The sequence below is a fragment of the Ursus americanus genome, chromosome 21, assembly GCF_024610735.1.
Source record: "Ursus americanus isolate L20-20 chromosome 21, mUrsAme1.1.p, whole genome shotgun sequence".
NCBI classification, from domain to species: domain Eukaryota; kingdom Metazoa; phylum Chordata; class Mammalia; order Carnivora; family Ursidae; genus Ursus; species Ursus americanus.
The window spans coordinates 57,187,234-57,214,459 of NC_142147.1; the positions used below are offsets into that span (position 1 = coordinate 57,187,234).

The window sequence follows — 27,226 nt, forward strand, 5'->3', positions numbered from 1 at the left end:
TGCTAATGATGGCACAGCCCAAGAAAGTTCTCAAATAGGATTTTTTTAAAGGAAAGAAAAGGGAAATAAGAAACCCCAATCCCTCAAACAACCACAGGAAACTACAAAAAAATTCTCCTTAATCAGTAACTGTTTCACGATCTACAAGAACACTTATAAGTGTTAGCAAAAATACACTTCCCTGAATTAGTCTCAAAAAGTCATCCTCTAATCCTAATCTCTAATCTGAGAGAAGTGGCTATCATACTTCACCCTAAGAAAGCTTTCTGAACCTCTAATACTGTAGGTGTCCTTGTCTGACTTCACGTGAAACAGTGCTGGGGAAGATGGCTGAAGGCAGTATAGCACTGCACCTTTTCTTCAGAGAGGAAGTGGCAGGAATAAAGAAAACCAGGGTCGAAATCAAGATATGAAATAAATATCTCATGAAATCTCAAAATAAAACAAAACCTGGGTTCAGTTCCTACTTCGTCACTTACAACCTAGGTCAGATCAACCCACAGCTTGGGAGTTTCAAGTTTGCTTTGCCTGTAAAAATAGAATAAATATGCTCACTAGGTACACTGCAGCATTCCTTAAAAGATCAAATGATATACATGACAATATTTTGTAAATTATGAGGTAAATACATTACCAATTACATCAGCTCTGTGGATGAATCAATATAAGCACACCTTAAAAATCTTTCTACCATGCTCTGTATTGACACATCCCATGTGGTGAAGATACTGTATGTAAACACTTCTAGAAAAACTTGGGAACAGATTGCCTGTCTGGAGCACAACTGCCAGTCACAATTTTTTTGTCAGGGTGTCAAAATGAAGGTTTTCCATTCCATGAGCACCACCAAAGAAAGGCAAAATCTATTAACTTCTTTCCTATGTAACAAAAATATTCTTTGTAAGAATTTTCACCTGACTTACTGACACGTGCTGACTCTTCTTTTGCAAAAAGATTGTTTTATACCCTTGCAACCATTCACCATTTTCGTTTATCACATCATGAAGAGTTTTCAAGTTATTAAGTTATGAGGGCTGGGGGAGGGTCTTCTCACATTCAGAGCACTCAGTCTCTCTCCAGGATGGAGCCAAAGATGTTGAGAATGTTCTCTGACTGGAGGTTTTCAGTAATAATTGCACTCATCAGGTTTCTCTTGAGAATGGAGTTGATAATGTTGAGTGAGGTATGACGGTCGGCTGAAACACTTCCCGCACAGCTGACACTGGTAAGGCCTCTCTTGAGCATGAATTCGATAGTGTTGAATGAGATGTGAACTCCGACTGAAGGCTTTGCCACAGTCACAACACTGATAGGCTCTCTCTCCAACATAGTCATGTTTCCGCTGATAGCGAATTAAATGCGTCTTAACGCGGGGCAACCCAGGTGGGAGGGGTTTTGCTGCCTCATGGGCTTTGAGATGTTGAAAAAGATGCACATCCTGGATAAAGGCTCTGCCACACTGGAAACATTCATAGTAGTCTTCCTGACTATGAATTCTTACACGGCCACAGATATTTGCATGCTGAATCAAAGACTTTCCACCTTCATTGCATCCAAAGGACTTCTCACTGGAATGAGTCCTCTGGTGTCTGGTGAGGTGTGGCATGAGGTAGAAGGCTTCTCCACATCGTTTACATTCAAAGGGTTTCTTCCCGGTATGGATCTGCTCATGTCTCTCACGAGCTGTCTGGGTAATAAAAGTTCTTTCGCAAAATCCACATCTGTTCTCTTGGAGGAAAGGCTCATCACCCACCGGCTGGGGACTGGTGCAAATTCCAGGAATAGCACATTCCCGGGAATCCTTTCCCGGAGACCCTTCTGATTGTTTAGTAAGATCTGACCTTCTCTCAAAATCATCACTGTCTTGGCTTCTTTCTTGAGCGCGGGTCTTGGGCTCACTCATTGTTACGGAACTCGAAGGTTTCTGCTGGTTGACCTGGTACAAATCTGATGGATCATCGGGAGAAGACTCTCTTACACAGACACTGCAGAAGTTACCTACCATCCGATCCTCCATTCCTGCCCCCAAGGGTGACTCTTCCATAGGCAGGCTTTGCTCTGGAGTCAGATCTTTGGTTTTAGGTCTTTTCTCCCCATCTAAAAGAAATGTAAAAGTTCCTCTATTCTTTCCTCAGAGACACATCATTATAGTAGAAACATAAGAAAGGGACCAAAAATAACAGAACAGATCTTATGCAGATTGGGAGGGATTTAAACGCTTTGCTAAAAGTTTGGATTTTCTTTTGAGAGTAGTACTGGTCAAAAGTTTGTGCTTTACAAAGACAACTCTCTGTGTGGGAAAGAAACTGACAAGAGACAAGGATGAACACAATAGTCTCGTCCTGGCAGATAGCAGGTTGGGTGAGCAAAGTACGGATGAAAACAGTAGAGCCAGAATGCAGATTAGGAAATCATCAGGAAAGGGATAACTGGACCCACCACAATGGATTAGATCTTTTAGGAAATGGTCTTTGAAGAGAAGACTCAAGCATGGAAGACTAAGAGACAGCTGTTCTGCCCGTTATCCTCACAGAGAACACCTCAAACCTGTACTCTACAATCACAGCACCATCTTCCATCAGCTTTAGCCTACAATAGCAGGCTCCCAACTGGTTTCTCTGCTGGTCTTCCTAAAGCCCACTTTCCATAGAACAGCCAGAGGGATCCTTCTAGAACAGTGCTGCCCAGTGGAATGCCCTGTAATGCAGTAAATGAGGTCTGTTTTTGCTGTCTGATATAGAGCACTAGCCACATGTAGGTAATGAACACTTGAAATGTCACTGGTGTGACTGAGTTTAAATTTATGCAATTTTAATTAATGTAAATTCAACTATGTGTGTCTAGTGGCTGCCACATCAGACAGTACAGTTCTAAGGAGTCAATAATACTACCTCATTCCCTGGTGCAGACCCTCTAATACCTTTTTCACCTCTCACTAGAAATGAAATCCACATTCTTTAACATATTCCTATGTGAGCTGGCCTATGTCTATCTTCTCAACGTTATCTCCTACCCCCCTCCACTTTACTCAGACCGTATTGCTTTTCTTCCTTTTTCTGGAACACCTAAGCTCGTTCCAAACTTGAGGACTCTGTATTTACTATTCCCCTTGCCTGCAACACTCTTCCTCAAGAGTTCTATGTGGCTACTCCTCCATCTGACTACCTGTCTTAAGTAGCCTCCCATTTGTCACTGTCTGCTTTACACTCAGACTGCATCATTTGTCTGTGTATCAACTATCATCCCCATTAAAATGCAAGGACTATAAAGAAAGGGACTTTGTCTGACTTGTTCATTACTGTAGCCACAGAACCTAAAACAGGGCTGGCCCACCACAAAGGCTCAATAAATATCTGTGGAATGACTGAATGAGTCAAAGAGTGAATGTAAAGAAGATGTTGAAGGCAACACAGAGGCAGATAGAGGAGTCCCCTTGGCAGGGCCTTGAACTTTGTTTGGACATCTACTTCTCTGCCTACACAGGAAAAGGCAGGGAAAGCTGTATTGATTAGCACTAGACTGGGCACAGCTACTGGTTCAGGAATGGGATATGACCCAAATGGAACACTGAAAACTGAGGAGAGGCATGGCAAGAGCTTCTAATGAAGAAGCATCCTCGCTCTTGAGAATGCTTCTTGGACACACCTGCTCGCTTGCGCTCACGAGCACTGTCTCTTTCCAGCCCCCACCCCCAGACTAGAACAAGAAAGCACACCTAGGATTTGTTGGCAGAGTGAAAAAAAAATGAAAGTAGGCCCTTGATAACATCACTGAGCCCCTAAATCCAGCCATCCCTGAAGCCCAGGTGAGCAGTATTGTAAGCTAATACAATCCCCTTATGGCTTATACCAGTTTGGGTGTGGTTTTCTGTTAACAGGAGCTGAAGGGCAGCCATGATCCTGGCTGATACACATAGTGACCCAATTCAGAGGAGAGGATTTCATGAAGATGGCAAATGTTATCATTTTGTAGCCATAGAGTTTAGAGAAGGTTAAATCTAGAAGGTTCTTGTCTTTAAGCCATAAGGATGTTGTTAGGGACCTTTTGGGGGCTGTAGAACACAGTGTGAGAGAGGGAGAGGAAAAGATGGACAGAGATACAGTGAGAGAGAGAGAGAGAGAGAGAGAGTGTGTGTGTGTGTGTGTGTGTGTGTGTGTTGGCAGAGGTAGGGGGATGGAAACCAGATTGTGGTGGTTAAAGAGGGAAGGGAAAGAGAGCCTTTGGGTGTCAACAAGTCTGAAGAGCTGCCATGAGGGAAAATGCAAGTCAAGTGGAAAGAAGAGTGTTATCACGCCAAGGTTTTTTCTTGTCTCAGTTAAAGAGGAAAGACCTAGGCTTTCTAGCTGCAAGGGGAAAGTCACGAATAAGTACAGGGGTTGAAACACTAGAGAAAAGGGAAACGGGCCTCCCTAGCACTAGGTAAGAGTGTCACTCGACTGCAGGACGAGCAGATGAAAGAACTAAGTGCACACTAAGTGGTGAAGCCCTGAGATGAGAGCACCTACAAGCACCTACCACCTCTCTCTCCCTGGCCTGAGAGGACTTTGAGGGATGGTCCCTGACCAACAGCTCCCAGCCCCCATCTGACTGATGGGGGGGTTGTCTTCCCATAATTCCAGTCTCCATGGGCTTCCCCCTCACTACTCACCTTGACATATCTCTGCATTACTGTCTTCCTCCATCACACGTGACTCTTCCTCTTCCAGCTGTGAGATAATGTCAGGTTTAGAGAACTGGTACCCTGTTGAAGAAGGAGACTCATAACTTGGGGGTTCTACCGTGCACCCACAGCGACTCCCAGCCTAGGCTCTAAAGACTCAGAGATAATAAGGAAGATGCAAATTCACACAAAAGAAAAGTGAAGACTGTTTCTAATGAATTTGGCCCAAATGGAGACATTTTTGGTTGTCACAAGTTCAGGGAGAGGAAGGAAAGCTACTGATATCTGGTACACAGAGGCCAGGTCGCTAAACATCCTGCAATGCCCAGGACATTCCTCCACAGCAAGGCATGATCTGGCCCAAATGTCAACTGTGCCAAGGTTGAAAAACCCTGCTCTGGAGTAAAAACTGAAAGGCGGCTTAAGGACAGTGAGCTGGGCTCTCTACGTCAGCTTGCGGGATCTGATGTCATTGCTGCTCAAAAAGTTCTTTTCCTCCTGATACCTTCATTCCCGTTGTCTTAAAATGCTCCTTTCCCTCTTCCCCAGTTCTTTGTTTCCCAAACTTCAGTCATTTGCAGGCCACCTGCCATGGTCTGAATGTTTGTATACCCCCCCAAATTCATATGTTGAAATCCTAATGCCCACGCTGGTGTTATTAGAAGGTGGGGCCTTTGAGAGGTAGGCTTAGGTCATGAGGGTGGAGCCCTCATGAATGGGATTAGTGCCCTTATAAAAAAAAAAAAGGCTTAAGAGAGATTCCCTAGCCCTTTCCACCCAGTGAGGAGACAACAGGAAGCCTATGACCTAGAAGAGAGCCCTCACCTGACTATGCTGGCACCCTGAGCTTGGACTTCCAGACTCCAGAACTATGAGAAATAAATGTCTATTGTTTAAAGTCACCCATTCTGTGATATTATTATAACAGACCAAACGAACTAAGACTCTACCTCATTATTTCCTTATTTATTGTCTGTCTCACCCACTAGACTTAGTAACATCCACAAACACAGGAATCCTCATCAATTTTGTAACACCAATGCCTATTCCAGAACCTGCCATACTGACAATTTCACTGACAAACTTATTAACGACCTTCACATTCTGGCCCTATCTATGTGCCACTTATAGTAATATTTAGCATTTAATACTCTTCTTTGGATCATCTCTCTTTTTAACTTAAAAGCACTTATTAAAATGGAAGCTTTATATCAACCTTAGAAATAGAAACCACAGTCATTTGCAAAAAAGGAAAAGAGCCCTGAATATAATACAGCAATAGACCCAACCGAAATTAATGTTATGGAGTGCTACCTAGTTCTGGTCGCCTAAGGCTCAGGGCCTGAGGTCTGCTCTCTCTTCACTAAAATGGGAGGCCAACAAGAGGTACTACCTAAAATAACCTTCTCTGTAATCCACTGTACTCATTCCACGTTTGGGAAGACAATGTCCTGGGTGATATGTAAGATCTCTATTAACCCAAAACCTTCAATGATACAAGAAGCCAAGGCCTCACAAGACTACAGAAATGCCTCCAGGTTACTGCACAAGGGCTAAAAAGGTAAAACTGACTTATTCCCTCTATTTTAAGTCATAAATGTGGTAACTGAGAGAAGAGTTATACAGGAAAAGGCACTCTTTTTTGCCTTCCTTGTGACCAACAGAAGTCTCAGTTCAAATTACACACTCTTCTTTTTAATACTTATTTATTTGAGAGAGAGCAAGAGAGTGCACACGCATGAGCGGGAGAGGCAGAGGGAGAAGGACAGAGAATCTCAAGCGGACTCCGTGCTGAGCACAGAGCCCGATGTGGGACTTGATCCCAGGACCCTGAGATCATGACCTGAGCCAAAACCAAGAGTCGGACCCTTAACCGACTGTACCACCCAAGTTCCCCTCACATTATACACTCTTGTGCCTGGTTTGAGGTAAGGCACTCCAATCTCCTCACACAGGTCTCTGACTTCACAAGGACAAGAGCACCAGCTTACTGACACTGGAATGGTGTTTGGTTTGATGGTATGTTTCAGGAGACCTCAGGCCCCCCAAAAAGCCACTGAAATGAAGATCCTAGGGAGGGAGTTAAGATGGTGGAGGAGTAGGGGAACCCTTTTTCAGCCAGTCCCCTGAGTCGAGTTGGATAGGTACCAGACCAGCCTGAACATCCATGGAATCAGCCTGAGATGCAGGAAGATACATCTGGATCTCTACAAATGAACATCTCCAGCGCTGAGTATTGAGGTACAAAGCGGGGTGCCATGAAACCGAGCACAGATACTGGAAGATAAACGGAAGGGGGAGGGAGCCACCGCATTCAGGCGGCCACCTACACGGGGGAGCAGGCGGACTTGCGGACCAGCACCCGCGAGAGAACAGACTGAGACCGTGAGCCGGGGAACGCGCGCCACCAGACTGAAACGGAGCTCCGGTGTGCTCACTGGAACCAGAATGAGACCAGGAGCTCCAGGAGCGCACGGGGTGGCTGGCGGCTGGCGGTGTTAGAAATACAAAGGACAGAGACGCGCCGGCCCTGGAAGTGAGGGCTGGGAGGCCGGGTATGGGGCGCACATCCCGGGACGCTGCAGGGTTGAGCAGCACCAACAGAAACAGAGTTAAAGTGGCCAGAACATCACTGGAGAACCGTCTGCGATCCCTCTGTTCTGAGACAGAGGCTGAGATTCAGCCACTGCTGCTCTGACTCTCAGAAGAGGCACAGCAAACCACCAGGGAAAGCCGCCAGAGAACAAAAGCCTGGAAACACCGGCTCACAGTGTGCCCATCCCCATCCCCCCTCGCAGGGGACACGGAGACTCTACCCAAACAGGGTTGCCTGAGTATCAGTGCGGCAGGCCCCTCCCCCAGAAGGCAGGCTGAAAAATCAAGAAGCCCACATCCCTAAGATCCCTATAAAACAAGGGCACATGGCCTGGGTCCCGGTCAATAATTTGGGCTCTGGACAACCCCGCAACCTCTCCACATCAGAATGACGAGAAGGAGAAATCCCCCCCCCCAGCAAAGAAAGGACAATGAGTCTGTGGTCTCTGCCACAGAACTGATGGATATGGATATAACCAAATTATCAGAAATGGAATTCAGAGTAACAATGGTCAAGATGATGTGTAGACTTGAAAAAAGTATTAACGAAAATGTTAATGAGAATATAGAATCTCTAAGGGCGGAAATGAGAGCGAATCTGGCAGAAATTAAAAATTCTAAGAGTCAAATGCAGTCAAAACTAGAGGCTCTGACGGCCAGAGTAAATGAGGCAGAAGAACGTATCAGCATTCTTATCAATTCGTATCAGCAAATTGGAGGATGGGTTAGTAGAAGAAAAAGGTAAAATAGAATCTGGACTCATAAAAATCCATGCTCAGGAATGTAGGTTACGGGAGATTACTGACTCAATGAAACGTTCCAATGTCAGAATCATCGGCATCCCCGAGGGAGTGGAGAAAAACAGAGGTCTAGAAGAGATAGTTGAACAAATTGTACCTGAAAACTTCCCTAATCTAGCAAGGGAAACAAACATTCGTGTCCCAGAGGCAGAGAGGACCCCTCCCAAGCTCAACCACAACAAACCTGTGCCACGTCACGTCATAGTGCATTTCACAAATATTAGATCCAAGGATACAGTATTGAAAGCGGCCAGGGCAACGAAATTTCTCACGCACCAAGGCAAAGGTATCAGAATTATGTCAGACCTGTATACGCAGACCTGGAATGAGAGAAAGGGTTGGGGGCATTTTTAAAGCTCTTTCAGAGAAAAACATGCAGCCAAGGATCCTTTATCCAGCAAGGTTGTCATTCAGAATTGATGGAGAAATAAAGACCTTCCAGAATCGCCAGTCATTGACCAATTTCATAACCACGAAACCAGCCCTACAGGAGATATTAAGGGGGGTTCTATAAAAGTAAAAAGGCCCCAAGAGTGATACAGAACAGAAAGTCACAATCTATAGAAACAAAGACTTTACTGGCAACATGGCATCATTAAAATTATATCTCTCAATATTCAGTCTCAATGTAAATGGCCTAAATGCTCCCATAAACGCCACAGGGTTGCAGAGTGGATAAAAAGACATGACCCATCCATTTGCTGTCTACAAGAGACTCATTTTGAACCTAAAGATACATCCAGACTGAAAGTAAAGGGATGGAATACCATCTTTCACGCCAATGGACCTCAAAAGAAAGCTGGGGTAGCAATTCTCATATCAGACAGATTGGATTTTAAACTAAAGACTATAGTTAGAGACACAGAAGGGCACTATATTATTCTTAAAGGATGTATCCAACAAGTGGATATTACAATTATAAATATATATGCCCCCAAAAGGGGAGCAGCAATATACACAAGCCAACTCTTAACCAGAATAAAGAGACATATAGATAAAAATACGTTAGTAGTAGGGGACCTCAACACTCCACTATCAGCAATAGACAGAGCACCGGAGCAGAAAACCAACAAAGAAACAAGAGCTTTGAATGCCATACTAGACCAGATGGACCTCATAGATATATATAGAACACTACACCACAGAACCAAAGAATACTCATTCTCTTCTAATGCCCATGGAACATTCTCAAGAATAGACCATGTTCCGGGACACAAAACAGGTCTCAACCGATACCAAAAGACTGAAATTATTCCCTGCATATTCTCAGACCACAATGCTTTGAAAGTGGAACTCACCCACAAGGAAAAACTTGGAAGAAACTCAAACACTTGAAGACTAAGAACCATCCTGCTCAGGAATGATTCGATAAACCAGGAAATAAAAAATCAATTTAAACAATTTATGGAGACCAATGAGAATGAAAACACAATGGTCCAAAACCTATGGGATACTGCAAAGGCAGTCCTAAGGGGGAAATACATAGCCATCCAAGCCTCACTCAAAAGAATAGAAAAATCTAAAATGCAGTTTTTATATTCTCACCTCAAGAAGCTGGAACAGCAACAGAGGGACAGGCCTAATCCACACACGAGGAAGCAGCTGACCAAGATTAGAGCAGAAATCAATGAATTAGAAACCAGGAGTACAGTAGAGCAGATCAACAGAACTAGAAGCTTGTTCTTTGAGAGAATTAATAAAATTGACAGACCACTGGCAAGACTTATCCAAAAGAATAGAGAAAGGACCCAAATTAATAAAATTATGAATGAAAAAGGAGAGGTCACAACCAACACCGATGAAATTGGAAGGATTATTAGAAACTTTTATCAACAGCTTCAGGCCAATACGTTAAGCAATCTGGAAGAGATGGAGGCCTTCCTGGAAACCTATAAACTACCAAGAGTGAAACAGGAAGAAATTGATTTTTTAAACAGGCCAATTACTTATGAAGAGATTGAGTCAGTGATAAACAACCCTCCAAAAAACAAAACTCCAGGCCCAGATGGTTTTCCTGGGGAATTCTACCAAACATTCAAAGAAGAAATAATACCTACTCTCCTAAAGCTATTTCAAAAAATAGAAACAGAAGGAAAGCTACCAAACTCATTCTATGAGGCCAATATTACCTTGACCCCAAACCAGGCAAAGACCCCATCAAAAAGGAGAATTACAGACCGATTTCCCTAATGAATATGGATGCCAAAATCCTCAACAAGATCCTGGCTAATAGAATCCAACAGTACATTAAAAGGATTATCCATCATGACCAAGTGGGATTCATCCCTGGGATGCAAGGGTGGTTCAACATTCGCAAATCTATCAGTATCTTAGATTTTATCCAGAAGGAAAAAGCCAAAAATCATATGATTCTCTCAATAGATGCAGAAAAAGCATTTGACAAAATACAGCATCCTTTCCTGATTAAAACCTTTCAGAGTGTAGGGATAGAGGGTACATTCCTCAATCTCATAAAAACCATCTATGAAAAGCCTACGGCAAATATCATTCTCAATGGGGAAAAGCTGGAAGCCTTTCCGTTAAGGTCAGGAACACGACAAGGATGCCCACTCTCGCCACTATTATTCAACATAGTACTAGAAGTCCTTGCAACAGCAATCAGACAACAAAAAGGGATAAAAGGTATCCAAATCAGCAAAGAAGAAGTCAAAATGTCTTTCTTTGAAGATGACATGATACTCTATATGGAAAACCCAAAAGAATCCACTCCCAAACTATAAGAAGTTATAGAGCAATTCAGTAATGTGGCGGGATACAAAATCAATGCCCAGAAATCAGTTGCATTTCTATACACGAATAATGAGACTGAAGAAAGAGAAATTAGGGAATCCATCCCATTTACAATAGCACCAAAAACCATACGTTACCTTGGAATTAACTTAACCAGAGACGTAAAGGACCTATATTCTAGAAACTATAAATCACTCTTGAAAGACATTGTGGAAGACACAAAAAGATGGAAAAATATTCCATGCTCATGGATCAGAAGAATTAACATAGTTAAAATGTCCATGCTACCCAGAGCAATCTACACTTTCAATGCTCTCCCGACCAAAATACTGATGACATTTTTCAAAGAATTGGAACAAATAGTCCCTAAATTTGTATGGAACCAGAAAAGGCCCCGAATCGCCAAGGAACTGTTGAAAAGGAAAAACAAAGCGGGGGGCATCACAATGCGGATTTCGAGCTGTACTACAAAGCTGTGATCACAAAGACAGCATGGTACTGGCACAAAAACAGACACATAGACCAATGGTACAGAAAGAGAACCCAGAAATGGACCCTCGGCTCTTTGGGCAACTAATCTTTGATAAAGCAGGAAAAAACATCCAGTGGAAAAAAGACAGTCTCTTCAATAAGTGGTGCTGGGAAAATTGGACAGCTCCATGCAAAAGAATGAAACTTGACCACTCTCTCACACCATACACAAAGATAAACTCCAAATGGATGAAAGACCTCGATGTGAGACAGGAATCCATCAAAATCCTAGAGGAGAACATAGGCAGCAACCCCTACGACATTGGCCAAAGCAACCTTTTTCATGACACATCTCCAAAGGCAAGAGAAACAAAAGATAAATGAACTTGTGGGACTTCATCAAGATAAAAAGCTTCTGCACAGCCAAGGAAACAGTCAAAAAAACTAAGAGGCAGCCCACGGAATGGGAGAATATATTTGCAAATGACACTACAGATAAAAGACTGGTATCCAAGATCTACAAAGAACTTCTCAAACTCAATATGCAAGAAACAAATAAACAAATCATAAAATGGGCAGAAGATATGAACAGACACTTTTCCAATGATGACATACAAATGGCTAACAGACACATGAAAAAATGATCAAATATATTAGCCATCAGGGAAATTCAAATCAAAACCACACTAAGATACCACCTTACGCCAGTTAGAACGGCAAAAATTGACAAGGCAAGAAACAACAATTGCTAGAGAGGATGTGGAGAAAGGGGATCCCTCCTACATTGTTGGTGGGAATGCAAGTTGGTACAGCCACTCTGGAAAACAGTGTGGAGGTCCCTTCAAAAGTTAAAAATTGAGCTACCCTATGACCCAGCCATTGCACTACTGGGTATTTACCCCAAAGATACAGACGTAGTGAATAGAAGGGCCATATGTACCCCAATGTTCATAGCAGCATTGTCCACAATAGCTAAATCGTGGAAGGAGCCGAGATGCCCTTCAACAGATGACTGGATTAAGAAGTTGTGGTCCATATATACAATGGAATATTACTCAGCTATCAGAAAGAACGAGTTCTCAACATTTGCTGCAACATGGATGGCACTGGAGGAGATAATGCTAAGTGAAATAAGTCAAGCAGAGAAAGACAATTATCATATGATTTCTCTCATCTATGGAACATAAGAACTAGGAAGATCAGTAGGGGAGGAAAGGGATAAAGAAAGGGGGGATAATTAGAAGGGGGAATGAAGCATGAGAGACTATGGACTCTGAGAAACCTACTGAGGGCTTCAGAGGGGAGGGGGTGGGGGAATGGGGTAGACTGGTGATGGGTAGTAAGGAGGGCACGTACTGCATGGTGCACTGGGTGTTATACACAACTAATGAATCATCGAACTTTACATCAGAAACCAGGGATGTACTGTATGGTGACTAACATAATAGAATAGAAAAAATAAAAAAATAACTTAACCTGAAATGAAGATCCTAGCACTAGTACTAAAAACGTTTAGCTTGTGGGGAGAGGTAAACAACCTTGCCTCTGAATATGAAGAGAGACTGGCAATCTCTGCCTCTTAAACTTTAAGTCTAGTAGAAGCCTTTGGAGCTCCTGAAATTTTCATCAATTTCTTCACACATTCAAAAAACATCACTTCTACTGTGCCAAGACCTGCTGAAGCCCACCCCCATCCGGCAGTACAGCCATTTAATTTAAGGGAGTAGATTCTGGAGCTGAACGGCTTAGGGTCAAATCCCAACCTGCCACTTCGTAGCCGTGTGGTTTTAGATAATTAAACTTTCCCATGACTCTGTTTCCTCATCTGTGAAATGGCAATAATAATAAAAATAACGAGAAATATACCTCCCCCTCACAGGACTAGTGTAGGGATTAAAGGAATTAAGACATGTACAACGCTTAGACTACTGCCTGACGCATTTTAAGTACTCAATGTTAGCTCTATTATGAGTAACAGTGAATTTGATATTAAAATATTGTCTTTGGGGCGCCTGGGTAGCGCAGTCTTTGGGGCGTCTGCCTTCGGCTCAGGGCGTGATCCCGGCGTTCCGGGATCGAGTCCCGCGTCGGGCTCCTCTGCTGGGAGCCTGCTTCTTCCTCTCCCACTCCCCCTGCTTGTGTTCCCTCTCTCGCTGGCTGTCTCTGTCAAATAAATAAATAAAATCTTAAAAAAAAAAAATTGTCTTTGATCTGAGTTGAGATTCACTGACATGGCTAACCGCTATTACTGATCTTCCTGATATGAGGACAGAAAAGAGTTGAGAACCACTGCCCTAGCGGGCAGAAACCAAGTTCCATGGAGAAGGCAGCCTTACCTAAGGAGACCAGGTTCCTGTAATTCTCCAGCATCACCTCCCGGTAGAGGTTCCTCTGAGCAGCACTAAGGTAGGTTAATTCCTCTGGACTGAAGTCTACAACCACATCCTTGAAAGTCACCAACTCCTAAATACCAAAAACACTTCAAATGATCAAAAGCCAGAAATTATTCCAAGGAGGGGGAAGGAGCCTGATGAGAGAGGACTGAACATAAAGCATTGAGACTGGCAGAAAACTCCTTTTTTTTTTTAAGATTTTATTTATTTATTTGAGAGAGAGAGGATGAGAGAGCACAAGCAGGGGAGAGGGAGAAGCAGGCTCCTCGCCGAGCAGGGAGCCCGACTGGGGCTTGATCCTAGGACCCTGGGATCATGACCTGAGCCTAAGGCAGACTCCTGATGGACTGAGCCACCCAGGTGCCCCTGGCAGAAAGCTTCTAATCCAAGTGTTCTAATCCAGAGGGTACAGGGACCTAGTCATATACCTTTCTTTGTCTTGTTGTATGAAAGAAGGGAGAGTATTTCTGATACAGTTCCCACTGCTAATTACTCCAAATCTGGGTTAGAGGCAAAAGATCATTTTAAGGGATCCCTGGGTTGCTCAGTCAGTTAAGCGTCTGCCTTCGGCTCAGGTTGTGATCCTAGGGTCCTGGGATCGAGTCCCACATTGAGCTCCTTGCTCAGTGGGGAGCCTGCTTCTCCCTCTGCCTGCTGCTCCCCCTACTTGTGCTCTCTCTCCCTCTCTTTCTAATAAATAAATAAATAAAATATTTTTTAAAAAGATCCTTTTAAGCCACTTTATAAAGAAATAATGAATGTGCATAATTAAAAGCTGAGTAGTATAGCTCAGCCTCAGGAATCAGAGAGAGTTAGGTTTAAGTCCTGGCTCTGGTTCTTACAATCTTTGTGAATGTGAATAGGTTAAGCCTCAGTGACTCATCCGTAAAATCCAAAGAGCTTATAAAGAGATATTCAATCTTATTAATAAACAGAGAAATGCAAATCAAAATGACAAAGTATCATTTATACTCATTCGACTGACAAAAATTAGTAAGTCTGACAATACCAAATGTTGTCTAGAATGTGGACCCGTGAGACCTCTTATTAGATGCTAGGGAAAATGTAAACTGGTAAACCACTTTGGACCCAGAAATTATATTCCTAGGTATATTTGCTCATGTGTACTTGGAGACACTTACATTCTATTTTTTTTTTAGCCAGTGAGAGAAAGAGAGAGAGAGAGAAAGAATACATGCACAAATGCATGAAGCAGGGGGAGGGGCAGAGGGAGAGGGTGAGAGAGAGAATCTTAAGCAGGCTCCACATCCAGCGTGGAGGCTGACGTGGGGCTTGATCTCAAGACCCAAAGATCATGACCTGAGCTGAAATCAAGAGCCAGACGCTTAACCGACTATGCTACTCAGGGGCCCCCTGACACTTATATTCTTAACACTGCTGTTTATAACACCCAAAACCTGGAAACAATCCAAATGTCTGTTTAGAGTAGAAGAGATAAATATATTACAGTATAGTCATACCATGGAATAATATTCCAGCAATGCAAACCAATTAACTACAGTTATAACAATCTTGATAACCGAAGGTTGAATCAATCAATTAATTAATTACAGATTTATTTATTTATTTATTTGACAGACAGAGAGAGCGTGCACATGCATGTGCGTGCACATGTGCCTGGTGGGGGAGGGGCAGAGAGAAACCTAAGCAGAATCCACACCGAGCATAGAGCCCAACACAGGACTCAGCCCCACAACCCCCAGATCACGACCCAAGCAGAAACCAAGAGTCAGACACTCAACCAACTGTGCCACCCAGGTACCCCTAAGGTTGAATTTAAACTAGGTATTAGAAGACTACATAAGAATATGATACACATTTTATTAATATACAATATCATATATTGTGTTTTCAGGAAAACATTATGCAGATCTATGGACAATTGATTTAAACTAGAAGTCATATACTGGCTACCCAGCTCCTACAGAGGGGTTTATTTGGCTTTTCTTATGGATTTTTAAAATTATTTTATTTAAAATTCATATTAACTGCCAACACCAAAAAATTTAGATTTAATATTATTAACTGGAGTTTTAAAATCAGAAATCAGGCTCCATGCTCAGCACGGAGTCAGTTCAGGATTTTCTCTCCCTCTGTCTCTGCCCTTCCCCCCCTTCTAAAGTAAATAAATAAATCTTTAAAGAAATTATTTAACAAGAACATTAAGGAGAACATTTCTGAAAAAAAAAAGTAAAACCTCACAACAGTATCGTGTCCCTATAATAGCTGCCATTTATTTCACATATAAAAAGGACCATAACAGTGCAAACGACATAAGAGTTGTTTTGAAGGAGCCAACACTAGGCATAAAATGGAATACTAAAATACAGACACAACAATTATTTCAAGAGATAGAAAAAGCAGAAAAATGTTAAACAGGTAGTATGTGGGATGGTGATAAGTCCAACAGAGAAAAATAAAGCAGGGAAAGGGGATATAAAGAGTCAGAAAAAAAATTTTTTAAGATTGTATTTGAGAGAGAGACAGAAAGAGCACACATAAGCAGGGGAGGAGCAGAGGGAGAGGGACAAGCAGACTCTGCACTGAGCGCGGAGCCTGAGGGGGGGGCTCAATCCCATGACCCTGAGATCATGACCTGAGCCAAAACTAAGAGGCAGTAGCTCAACAGACTGAGCCACCCAGGTACCCCGAGTCAGAAAAAAAATTTAAATAGGATAGCCAGGGAAAGGCTCAGTTAGGTGATATTTATGTAAAGACTTAAAGGAAATGAGAATGTGATTTAATTCGATAGGGAAGGGGCGCCTGGGTGGCTCAGTCGTTAAGCGTCTGCCTTCGGCTCAGGGCGTGATCCTAGTGTTCTGGGATCGAGCCCCGCATCGGGCTCCTCTGCTGGGAGCCTGCTTCTTCCTCTCCCACTCCCCCTGCCTGTGTTCCCTCTCTCGCTGGCTGTCTCTCTGTCAAATAAATAAATAAAATCTTTAAATAATAATAATAATAATAATAATAATAATAATAATAATTCGATAGGGAAGGTCTAGAAATCAGGAAGGTGAGATCCCCATATTGGAGAACCAAATCAGAAGAAAGCTTCACTCACCTGGGATCCAGCAGATGAGGGATTATCAGACATCTCTGTGTCTTTTTGGTGTTCTTTGGTGTTCCTCTCTTCTTCAAGAACAAAGTCCTGAGGAGGGAAACCTAGAAGAGAGAAGGAATGACCATGGAACTGAGTCCAGTCTGGCAGTACCCACAGACAGAGAGTGGCTTGCCGCCCCATACCACCCTTCCTGCCATAGAAGACAGCAGCAGTCCTGGACTTCCTATAAGAGAAAAACCATGGGCATCTTTTCTCCTCTCAGTATAGCAAGTTCCAAAAAAGAGCTCTGGGCATTTCCCAGCTTTAAACCCTTCAATGACTCCCCACTGCCTTCCAAATAAAGTGGAAATTCCTTCTTTATCAGTGGTTCCCAGCCTCACCGTCCACTCACAATCACCAGGGAACCTCAGTTTCTCAACTGTAAAATGGGAATAATACTTATACTTCTAAGGGATCTTATGAAGCACACAAGCATTTTAAAATGTGGCCCCTCTTAAAGCTTTTCCTACATCTTTTTCATTCACTGATTTAGAAGATGGCCACCATGTTCCCTACAGAAACCCGAACCTTGAAGGCCTTCCCTGCCTGTAGTCTCTTCCCAAGTGCACCCTTTATTCATCTATTGTTTCTTTCTCATAACGCAGGGAGTTCTCTTTCCCCTGAATTCCAGCTCCATCAATAGCTCTGGCCTTTGGCCAAGTTTTTAACCTCTGGGACAATACCCTGTATGTCCACCTGAGGCAGTATAACACCACGATTAGAGTACAGATGCTGGAGCCAACTGCTCCAGCCTGAATCCTGATGAATTGCCGGGTCATGGGCAAGTTACTCAACCTCTATGTGCCTCCGTCTCTTCATCTATAGATTAAGGGTAACACCTATTTCAAGAGCTATTAAGAGGACTAAATAAATTAGTATATATAAAACACCTAGAATATAGTACATTGAAAGTATTCAATATGGGGTGCTTGGGTGGCTCAGTCAGTTAAGCTTCTGCCTTTGGCTCAGGTCACAATCCCAGCGTCCTGGGATCAAGTTCTGCATCAGGCTCCTTGCTCAGTGGAGAGCCTGCTTCTCCCTCTCCCTCTGCCTGCTGCTCCCCCTGCTTGTACTATCAAATAAATTTAAAAAATATATTTTTTAAAAAAAGTATTCAACATGTTCACTATTATCTTCAAAATCCTTTTAAGAAATGCAGGTGCACATAATTGGACTAATCATACTCCTTAATTCATATCAGTATTAAGCCATGCATGGCCCTGTTTACTTTAAATTTATTCATTTACATGTTTAATTAATGCCTGTGAATTCACTACCCAACCCCCAATCTAGAACATTCCCAATAACTTATATCTACCCATCTGCTTTTTCCTGTCCACCCCCAGCCCTCTCTTCAGAGGTAACTGTGGTCTTATATTCATATTTTTTGTTCCCTTGCCTGCCTCTCTCTACCCCTCTCTCTCTCTCCCTCTCTATATAAAATACCCCTAAACAATACTTTGTTTAGTATCACTTTTATTCAAAGGACTATGAGAAATAAATGGCTTTCTTCTTTCATTATTAAAATACCCTTAGCTCCAATCTAGTAACTTGAGTTTCCAAGAGACCAAATTCTGGTCAAGATTAAACCTCCAGGCCTTGCATCTCCCACACTTTACATCCTCCTTTTTTTGGCTGTGTGTGTTATTTTGTTTTGTGTTGATACTAAAGTTTAGGCGAGATAAGAAATGGAGCGGTGAGGAACAAAGCTGGGGAAAAGGGGTACTCTCAGAGAAATAGTAAATATTAGAAGCAAAAGCCAAACCCAAAATTTCTTCCATCTCAAATGAGGTAGATTAGACTGGATTATAAAATTCATTCTTTCATTTATTCATTTGACAAATTTTTATTCATCTCCTGTTGCATGCCAGGCATACAGAGGATGTTCAATAAATGGAAATGGCTAGTTGCTTCCTTTCTCTCTCACCTTTCTCCCCACATGCTTGGATCAAACTGGCCACCAGGGTTCCTGCCTCCTTGCTGTTTTTAGGCTTTTTTGACCTCACCCAGGTCCGAACCTCCTCTGGTAGGGTGTTCAGAAACTGTGCCAGCACCAGTTGCTCCATCATCTGCTCCTTGGTGTGGGTCTCCGGCTGCAGCCATTGCCGGCAGAGCTCCTGGATTTGGCTCACAACTTGGTGAGGCCCGGTCACTAAAAGATATTGAAAATCCCTAAACTTTTGATGAGAAACTTTCAGAGCCCCTGGATTTCTTATGGGGATGGTTTCTGGATTCTCTTCTTGATCACGTAGACAGAAGAGCTGAGGATTCTTCAAGATATCCAAAACGTCTGTCACGTGCAGCATCTTTACAGCTTGGCCCTTCACAGGATGGAGATACTCTAAAAGGCAGGCTGCTCCAGAACACACTTTGTGGAAGATGGTGGGCAGAGTTGTATCATATGAAAAAAAGATACAGAAACCCAGGACCTGCAGAAGTTACGTAGAGAGGTTTACAAATGGTCTGCACCTTAGCACTGGACAATGGGGTGGAGGTGATTTGAAGCAAAAGGAGTTACTTCACTTCACACAAATGCCTAAATACACATTCCCAGAAATCTGCACATCTCCAGATAAGATGCTACTTCAGCCCTATCCCCAGATCTGGAAAATGCATAGGCACAGGCTTGAGATATTTCAGAAACAGCACTGAAAGGAAAAGAGACTTGAACCTCAAACACAACGAACTGAATTAATTTGATGAACGACAGAAGAATTTCACTTCAAAAAATAAATGAGTTAAAAATGACTTTATATTATACAGAATAAGTAAAGAGCCTAATAACATATACATCCTACAAAGGACTGGATTCATATGCAAAATATTTAAAGAATGCCTACAAATCAGTAAGAAAAGGGGAGATAAACAAGAGCAAAAAAGTTAAAAGATCTGAGCAGGTATTGCACAAAACAGAGCGAAATGGCCAAGAGACATGAAATGGGGCTCAACTGCATTAGTTATCAGAGAAGTAGGAATTAAAACCATAATGAGCTATCACTACACACCCTCCAGAACATTCTAATTGAAAAGAATCAGACAACAGTAAGTGTTTGAGAGGAGAAAGAACCATGGTAGAATAGTACATTCATACAAGGCTTCCACTAGTTTCCTTTTCCAATCTCAATATATAAGATTACTAGCCATCTTGCAAGTCAATAGGGCCAGCTTCATGGGCATGCAACAGGTGCAGTCAAACAAGGCTCCATGCTCGGAAGGGCCTCAAGCTTAGTTTAATACTCTGCTGTTGCTATCTTGAGATTTTTCATATTTTAAACAAGGGGACTGATATTTCATTTTGCATTAGGCCATGCAAATTATGTAACTAGTCTGCTCAGCAAGAATATTATCATTCCTCAAAATCTGTTGCCAATTAAACAGATGAAAAATATATCTTAAATTTTGTATTTCCCTAAATTAATAATAAAGCTTACTACATTTTTCAGACTTATTGGCCCTTTATAAATTGCACCTATCCTTCGCCTTCTTTTCAGTAGGTGCTTCTGTTGTTGATTGGTAAAGACTATATATAAATGAAGGATATTACTTGTCCTGCTTGCTTAAAAAAAAATTCTAGCCATGCCACACCTTCTCTTTAGTCTTTGTAGAATTTTAATATTTTAACGTGCAATTTATCACTCTCCATTCAGAAATAAGTTAAATATGCAATTACATTTTATTACTGTTTTATTTAAACATTTCATTTCATCCTGGGTGGACAGAGGTTATGGTGGAAGGAGGAAGCAGGGACTGAAGGGGATAAATGGAAGAGTGGAGCCAAGGCAAGAGAAACGGAGCAGAGCAAGGTAAGGCAAAGAGCCGGGCAGAGCTGAAGGGGGAATGGGGCAAGACAAAGAGGAAGAGCAGACGGCAGGGGCTGGGCTGGGCTGGGCAATAAGGGGCGTGGCCGGGGCAGGGAGGAGAGACTGACATCAAGAGCAGAACTGAGGCAGAGGGGAGGACCGAGAGAGGAGAGGCCGGAGCAGCACGAGGGGCGGGACAGAGGCGGGGCCCTGGGGGGGAGGCAGGGCTTAAGCTCAAGGCGGGACCTGGGATAACGGCCGGTCGGGGTGTGAGGGGCGGGGCCTGGGGCCGACGCTGGAGCAGGTAGGGGTGGGGCTTAGGCTCGAGGTGGGGTCTGGGGGTGTCAGAGAGTCTGGGGCCGGGAGGGGTGGGGCCTGGCATGGGGGCGGGGCCGAGGCCAGCGGCTCAGGGAGGACGTTGGCCAGAGGCCTGGTAAGGACGGCCAAGGGAGGTCGAGAAACTGAGGCGCATCAGGGCGCAGCGAGAGAGGCCACTCCCGCGCACCGGTGTTCCTCAGCTTCTGGGTCTCCGCAGACCCCACGTCCCACCCAGGCCCCTTCCCTACGAGGGCCACTACTTCCCGTGGTCTCCTCATACGGAGGCGCCCCCTGAATCCCCACCCCCGGCACAGCTGCTGGGATGCCAGGCGTCAAAGCCTCGGGCCTGCCATGGCGACGCCCCTCAGGGAGGCCTGCGTCGCCGCCCTGGGCTTCTCGCGCTCTCAGGTGTGCCCGCCCCTCACCCTCACGTCACCTCCGACCACGTTCGCTGGGGATGCCCAGTGCCACTCACATGCTCGCCCCCACGCCCGCCCCCACGCGCGCGCGCTCACCTCGCCCGCCACGCGCCTCGTCTCGCCCGCCCCGCGCCTTGCCTGACAACCGCTCACGCTCGGGCTTCGCACCGAAGAGGCGAAGCCGCAGCGCATGCGCCCTGCCGCGTCTGCGCTTGCTCTCTGCGGGGCTGCCGGAGCCCGCGCATCGGAAATCCGGGGCCGCTCCTCACTGGTTCCCCTGGGGGTGCTCAAGGCAGGGCTGGGGCGGGGGGGAGGAAAGGACTGGTGCCCGGGTGGCCTTTCTCCTGTTTGAATAGTTAATACATGGTTTACATGTTTATAAGTAAATAAATAGGTTGCAGTGAAAAGTCTTCCTTCCACAGTGTGTGCGCCACCCACCAATTTTTTATGCCCGTAACCACAGGGTAACCACTGCAATTAGTTTGTGTCCTTCTACAGTTTCTTCATGCGTGTATACGTGTATATGCATATATAGTATACCTACACCTGTACATAATATACACACGCATATACATACATGTGTGATTTTTATTGATATATATTTTATACATATATGTTCCCATACATGTGTATATATCTCCAATATAAATGAATTTTTTAAAATAAAAAATTGCAATTTTTATAAATATATAAAAATTACATATAATGCAATATTTACATATGCAATATGATATGTAATGGAAATATATAATTGTATATTGTTATAATACATAGGTTCACTATTGTACATAATTATATATTTGTATAAATATAAGACAATTTTAGGTTTGTGTAAATATTCGTATTCTCACGTCCTCCCATTTTTAGACAAAAGGTGGCACACTTTACACACTCTTCCATGCCCTGGTTTCTTTTCACTTTCACTTACCAGTATATCTTGGAGAGATTTCAATATCGTACAAAGAGAGCTTGCTCAGTTTTTGAACAACTGTTTGGATGATCTTCTATGGTTGTGATCTCACTTATTTAACTAGTTTCCTGACTGCAAGACAGTTGAGTTGTTTTCAGTCCTTTTCCACTGCAACCAGTGTTGAGCGCATACCCTTGACCTTCAACAGTTGTGCTGGCGTGTAAATCTACAGGTAAGATAAATCCCCTGACACAGAATTGCTAAAGCAAAACATGTATGTGTCTTTTTTAGTTTTATTTTATTTTATTTTATTTTATTTTATTTTATTTTATTTTATTTTTAAGAGGAGAGAGAGAGAGGAGGGGGAGAGGAAGAGAAAGAATCCCAAGTGGGGTCCATGCCCAGGACGAAGCCCCATGCGGGGTTTGATCTCACAACCCCAAGATCATGACCTGAGCCAAAATCAAGAGTTGGATGCTTAATGGACTGAGCCACCCAGGCGCCCCAAGGTTTGTTTTTAAGTAATCTCTACACCCAACATGGGGCTCAAACTTACAACCGTGAGATCAAGAGTCGCATATTCTACCAACTGAGCCAGCCAGGTGCCCCATGCAGTTGTCATTGATAGAGATTTCTAAGTTGTCTTCCGTTAACACTATTGCATCTTAGATCCCCACCACCCTATGTGAGCATGTCTGTCCAGGGGCTGTGCTCAGGTGAGAGAGGGAAGCCCTGCCTCCCAGGAAGGCCCAGAATGTCGTGACCAGGCTACGTCTACAGATGTGGGAGCACAGGCCTGAAGGAACCAAGGAACTGATGAGTCTGATATTATTTTAAATACCTCATTGACTTTGTGGGTATCAAGAAACTGATACTAAAGTTTATATGAGAGGCAAAAGATCCAGAATGGCCAATATAATATTGAAAGAGAAAAACAGGGGAACCTGGGTGGCTCAGTCAGTTAAACATCTGCCTTCAGCTCAGGTCATGATCCCAGGATCCTGGGATCAAGTCCCACATCGGGCTCCCTGCTTCTCCTCCTCCTTCTGCCCCTCCCTACTTCATGCTCTCTCTCTCATAAACAAATAAAATAATCTTAAAACTCTTTAAAAAATGAAAGAAAGAAAAAGTCAGAGGACTTTGGGACTTAACACTACCCAACTTTCAAAACTTAACTGGTTATTGCTCACTTCAGCAGCACATATACTAAAACTGGAACGATGCAGAGAAGATTAGCATGGCCCCTGTGCAAGGATGAAATGCAAATTCATGAAGCGTTCCATATTTTTCAGAGAACCAATAAAATCAATAAAAATAGGTCAACATCCTGACATATAATAGTGAAACTTGCAAATCTCAGAGACAAAGAGAAACTCCTGAAAGGAGCTCAGGACAAGAGGTACGTAACCTGCAAGAAACATTAAACTGGCAGCAGACCTATCCACAGAGACCTGGCAGACCAGAAGGACTGGCATCATATATTCAGGGTGCTAAAAGAGAAAAATATACAGCCAAGACTACTTTATCTAGCTAGGATGTCATTCAAAATAGAAGGAGGGATGAAAAGCTTCCAGGACAAATAGAAACTACAAGAATTTGCGATCACCAAACCAGCCCTGCAAGAAATATTAAAAGGGATCCTTTAAGAGAAGAGAGAGCCCAAAAGTAACATAGACCAGAAAGGAACAGAGACAATATATAGAAACAGTGACTTTACAGGCACTATGACATACAATGTCACAACAGTGACATACAATGGCATTAAATTCATATCATTCAATAGTTACTCTGAATGTAAATAGGCTAAATGTTCCAATCAAAAGACACAGGGTGTCAGACTGGATAAAAAAGCAAGACCCATCGATAGGCTGTCAGCAAGAGACCCATTTTAGAGCCAAAGACACCTTCAGATTGAAAGGGAGGGGTTGGAAAACCACTTCTCATGCTAATGGATATCGAAAGAAAGCTGGGGTGGCCATCCTTATATCAGACAAATTAGATTTTAAACCAAAGATTATAATAAGAGATGAGGAAGGACACTGTATCATAATTAAAGGGTCTACCCAACAAGATCTAACAATTGTGAATATGTATGCCCCTAACATGGGAACAGCCAGTTATATAAGGCAATTAATAACAAAATTAAAGAAACATATCAATAATAATACAATAATAGTAGGGAACTTTAACACCCCACTCACTACAATGGACAGATCATCTAAGTTGAAGATCAACAGGGAAACAAGGGCTTTGAATGACACACTGGACCAGATGGATTTCACAGATATATTCAGAACATTCCATCCCAAAGCAACAGAATACACCTTCTGAGTGCACATGGAATATTTTCCAGAATTGATCAAATCCTGGGTCACAAATCAGGTCTCAACTGGCACCAAAAGATTGGGATCATTCCCTGCATATTTTCAGACCACAGTTCCTTGAAACTGGAACTCAATCACAAGAAGAAATTTGAAAAGAACTCAAATACATGGAGGCTAAAGAGCATCCTACTAAAGAATGAATGGGTCAACCAGGAAATTAAAGAAGAATTTTAAAAATTCATGGAAACAAATGAAAATGAAAACACAACTGTTTAAAATCCTTGGGATGCAGCAAACGTGGTCCTGAGAAGGAAGTTTATAGCAACACAAGCCTTTCTCAAGAAACAAGAAAGGTCTCAAATACACAACCTAACCTTACACCTAAAGAAGTCGGAGAAAGAACGGCAGATAAAGCCTAAACCCAGCAGGAGAAGAGAATTAATAAAGATCAGAGCAGAAATCAATGAACTAGAAACCAAACAAACAGTAGAAAGATCAACGAAACAAGGAGCTGGTTCTTTGAAAGAATTAATAAGATTGATAAACCCCTAGCCAGACTTATCAAAAAGAAAAGAGAAAGGACCCAAGTAATAAAATCACAAATAAAAGAGGAGAGATCACAACCAACACCAAAGAAATACAATCATAAGAACATACTATGAGCAACTACAGGCCAACAAATCAGGCAATCCAGGGGAAATGGATGCAGTCCTAGAGCCGTATAAACTACCAAAACTGAAACAGGAAGAAATTGAAAACCTTAACAGACCCATCACCAGCAAGAAAATTGAAGCAGTCATCAAAAATCTCCCAACAAACAAGAGTCCACGGCCGGATGGCTTCCCAGGGGAATTCTACCAAATGTTTAAAGAAGAATTAATTCCTATTCTTCTGAAGCAGTTTCAAAAAATTGAAATGAAAGGAAAACTTCCAAACTCTTTCGATGAGGCCAGGATTACCTTGATCCCCAAACTAGACAAAGACCCCACCAAAAAGGAGAATTACAGACCAATATCCCTGATGAACATGGATGCCAAAATTCTCACCAAAATACTAGCCAATAGGATCCAACAGGACATTAAAAGGATTATTCAACACAACCGAGTGGGATTTATTCCTGGGTTGTAAGGGTGGTTCAACATGCACAAAGCAATCAATGTGATACACGACACAAATAAAAGAAAGGAAAAGAACCATATGATACTCTCAATAAATGCAGAAAAAGCATTTGACAAAGTAGTATTCTTTCTTGATTAAAACTCTTCACAATGTAGGGATAGAGGGTACGTACCTCAATATCATAAAAGCCATCTATGAGAAACCCACAGCGAATATCATTCTCAATGCGGAAAAACTGAGCGCTTTCCCCTTAAGGTTGGAAACAGGATGGGGATGCCCACTCTCGTCACTATTGTTCAAAATAGTACTAGAGGTCCTAGCATCAGCAATAAGACAGCAAAAAGAAATAAAAGGTATTCAAATTGGCAAAAAAGAAGTCAAATTCTCTCTCTTTGCAATGACATGATACTCTATGTGGAAAACCCAAAAGACTCCACCCCAAAATTGCTGGAACTCATACAGGGATTCAGCAAAGTGGCAGGATATAGAATCAATGCACAGAAATAAATTGCATTCCTATACACCAACAATGAGACAGAAGAAAGAGAAATTGAGGAGTCGATCCCATTTACAATTGCACCCAAAGCCATACGGGGATACCTAGAGGCAAAGGATCTGTACTCAGAAAACTACAGAACACTCAGAAATTGAGGAAGACACAACAAAATGGGAAAACATTCCATGCTCATGGATTGGAAGAACAAATATTGTGAAAATGTCTATGCTACCTAGAGCAATCTATATATTCAGTGCGATCCCTATCAAAATACCACCAACTTTTTTCACATAGCTGGAGCAAATAATCCTAAAATTTGTATGGAACCAGAAGAGACCCCAAATAGCCAAGGGAATGTTGAAAAAGAAAACCAAAGCTGGGGCCATCACAATGCCTGACTTCAAGCTCTATTACAAAGCTGTCATCATCAAGACAGTATGATACTGGCACAAAAACAGACACATAGATCAGTGAACAGAACAGAGAACCCAGAAATGGACCCTCAACTGTGTGGTCAACTAATCTCTGACAAAGCAGGAAAGATTATCTGATGGAACAAAGACAGTCTCTTCAACAGATCATGTTGGAAAATTGGACAGCCACATGCAGAAGAATGAAACAGGACCATTTCCTAACATCATACACAACAGCCTCAAAATGGATGAAAGACCGCAATGTGAGACAGGAATCCATCAAAATCCTAGAGGTGAACACAGGCAGCAATGCAACCTCTGTGACCTCAGCCGCAGCAACTTCCTGCTAGACATGTCTCCAAAGGCAAGGGAAACAGGCAAAAATGAACTACTGGGACTTCATCAAGATAAAAAGCTTTTGCACAGTAAAGGAAACAGTTGACAAAACCAAAAGACAACTGACAGAATGGGAGAAGAGATTTGCAAATGACATATCAGATAAAGGGCTGGTATCCAAGATCTATAAAGAACTTATCAAACTCAACACCCAAGTAACAAATAATCCAATCAAGAAACGGGCGGAAGACGTGAACAGACATTTCTGCAAAGAAGACATCCAAATGGCCAACGGACACATGA

General features: G+C 42.8%; 1 protein-coding gene and 1 non-coding gene across 2 annotated transcripts; one reads left to right on the forward strand and one right to left on the reverse strand.

Annotated features, from left to right (window-relative positions):
* Nucleotides 1-1,123: 1,123 nt before the first annotated feature.
* On the reverse strand, nt 1,124-19,094 carry ZIM2 (zinc finger imprinted 2). The gene is made up of 5 exons (XM_045774010.1): nt 18,716-19,094; nt 16,750-16,850; nt 13,614-13,740; nt 4,649-4,741; nt 1,124-2,097 (listed from the first exon to the last, which is right to left on the reverse strand). Exons 1-5 carry the CDS (start codon nt 19,092-19,094, stop codon nt 1,124-1,126), a joined length of 1,674 nt encoding a protein of 557 aa, XP_045629966.1.
* A 4,323-nt stretch (nt 19,095-23,417) lies between these two features.
* Nucleotides 23,418-23,524, forward strand: LOC123777437 (U6 spliceosomal RNA). Its single transcript, XR_006775648.1, has one exon. It is a non-coding gene; the product is annotated as a U6 spliceosomal RNA (small nuclear RNA).
* The last annotated feature ends 3,702 nt before the right edge of the window (nt 23,525-27,226 follow it).

Excerpts from the sequence above, each read along its gene's own strand:
- ZIM2 (XM_045774010.1), bottom strand. The coding sequence starts at position 19,094 with ATGCTGCACGTGACAGACGTTTTGGATATCTTGAAGAATCCTCAGCTC. Across the intron at positions 16,851-18,715 it reads CCAAGCATGTGGGGAGAAAG|GTTTCCCTCCTCAGGACTTT; the intron begins GTGAGAGAGAAA and ends TCTCTCTTCTAG. Across the intron at positions 2,098-4,648 it reads TAATGCAGAGATATGTCAAG|ATGGGGAGAAAAGACCTAAA; the intron begins GTGAGTAGTGAG and ends CATTTCTTTTAG.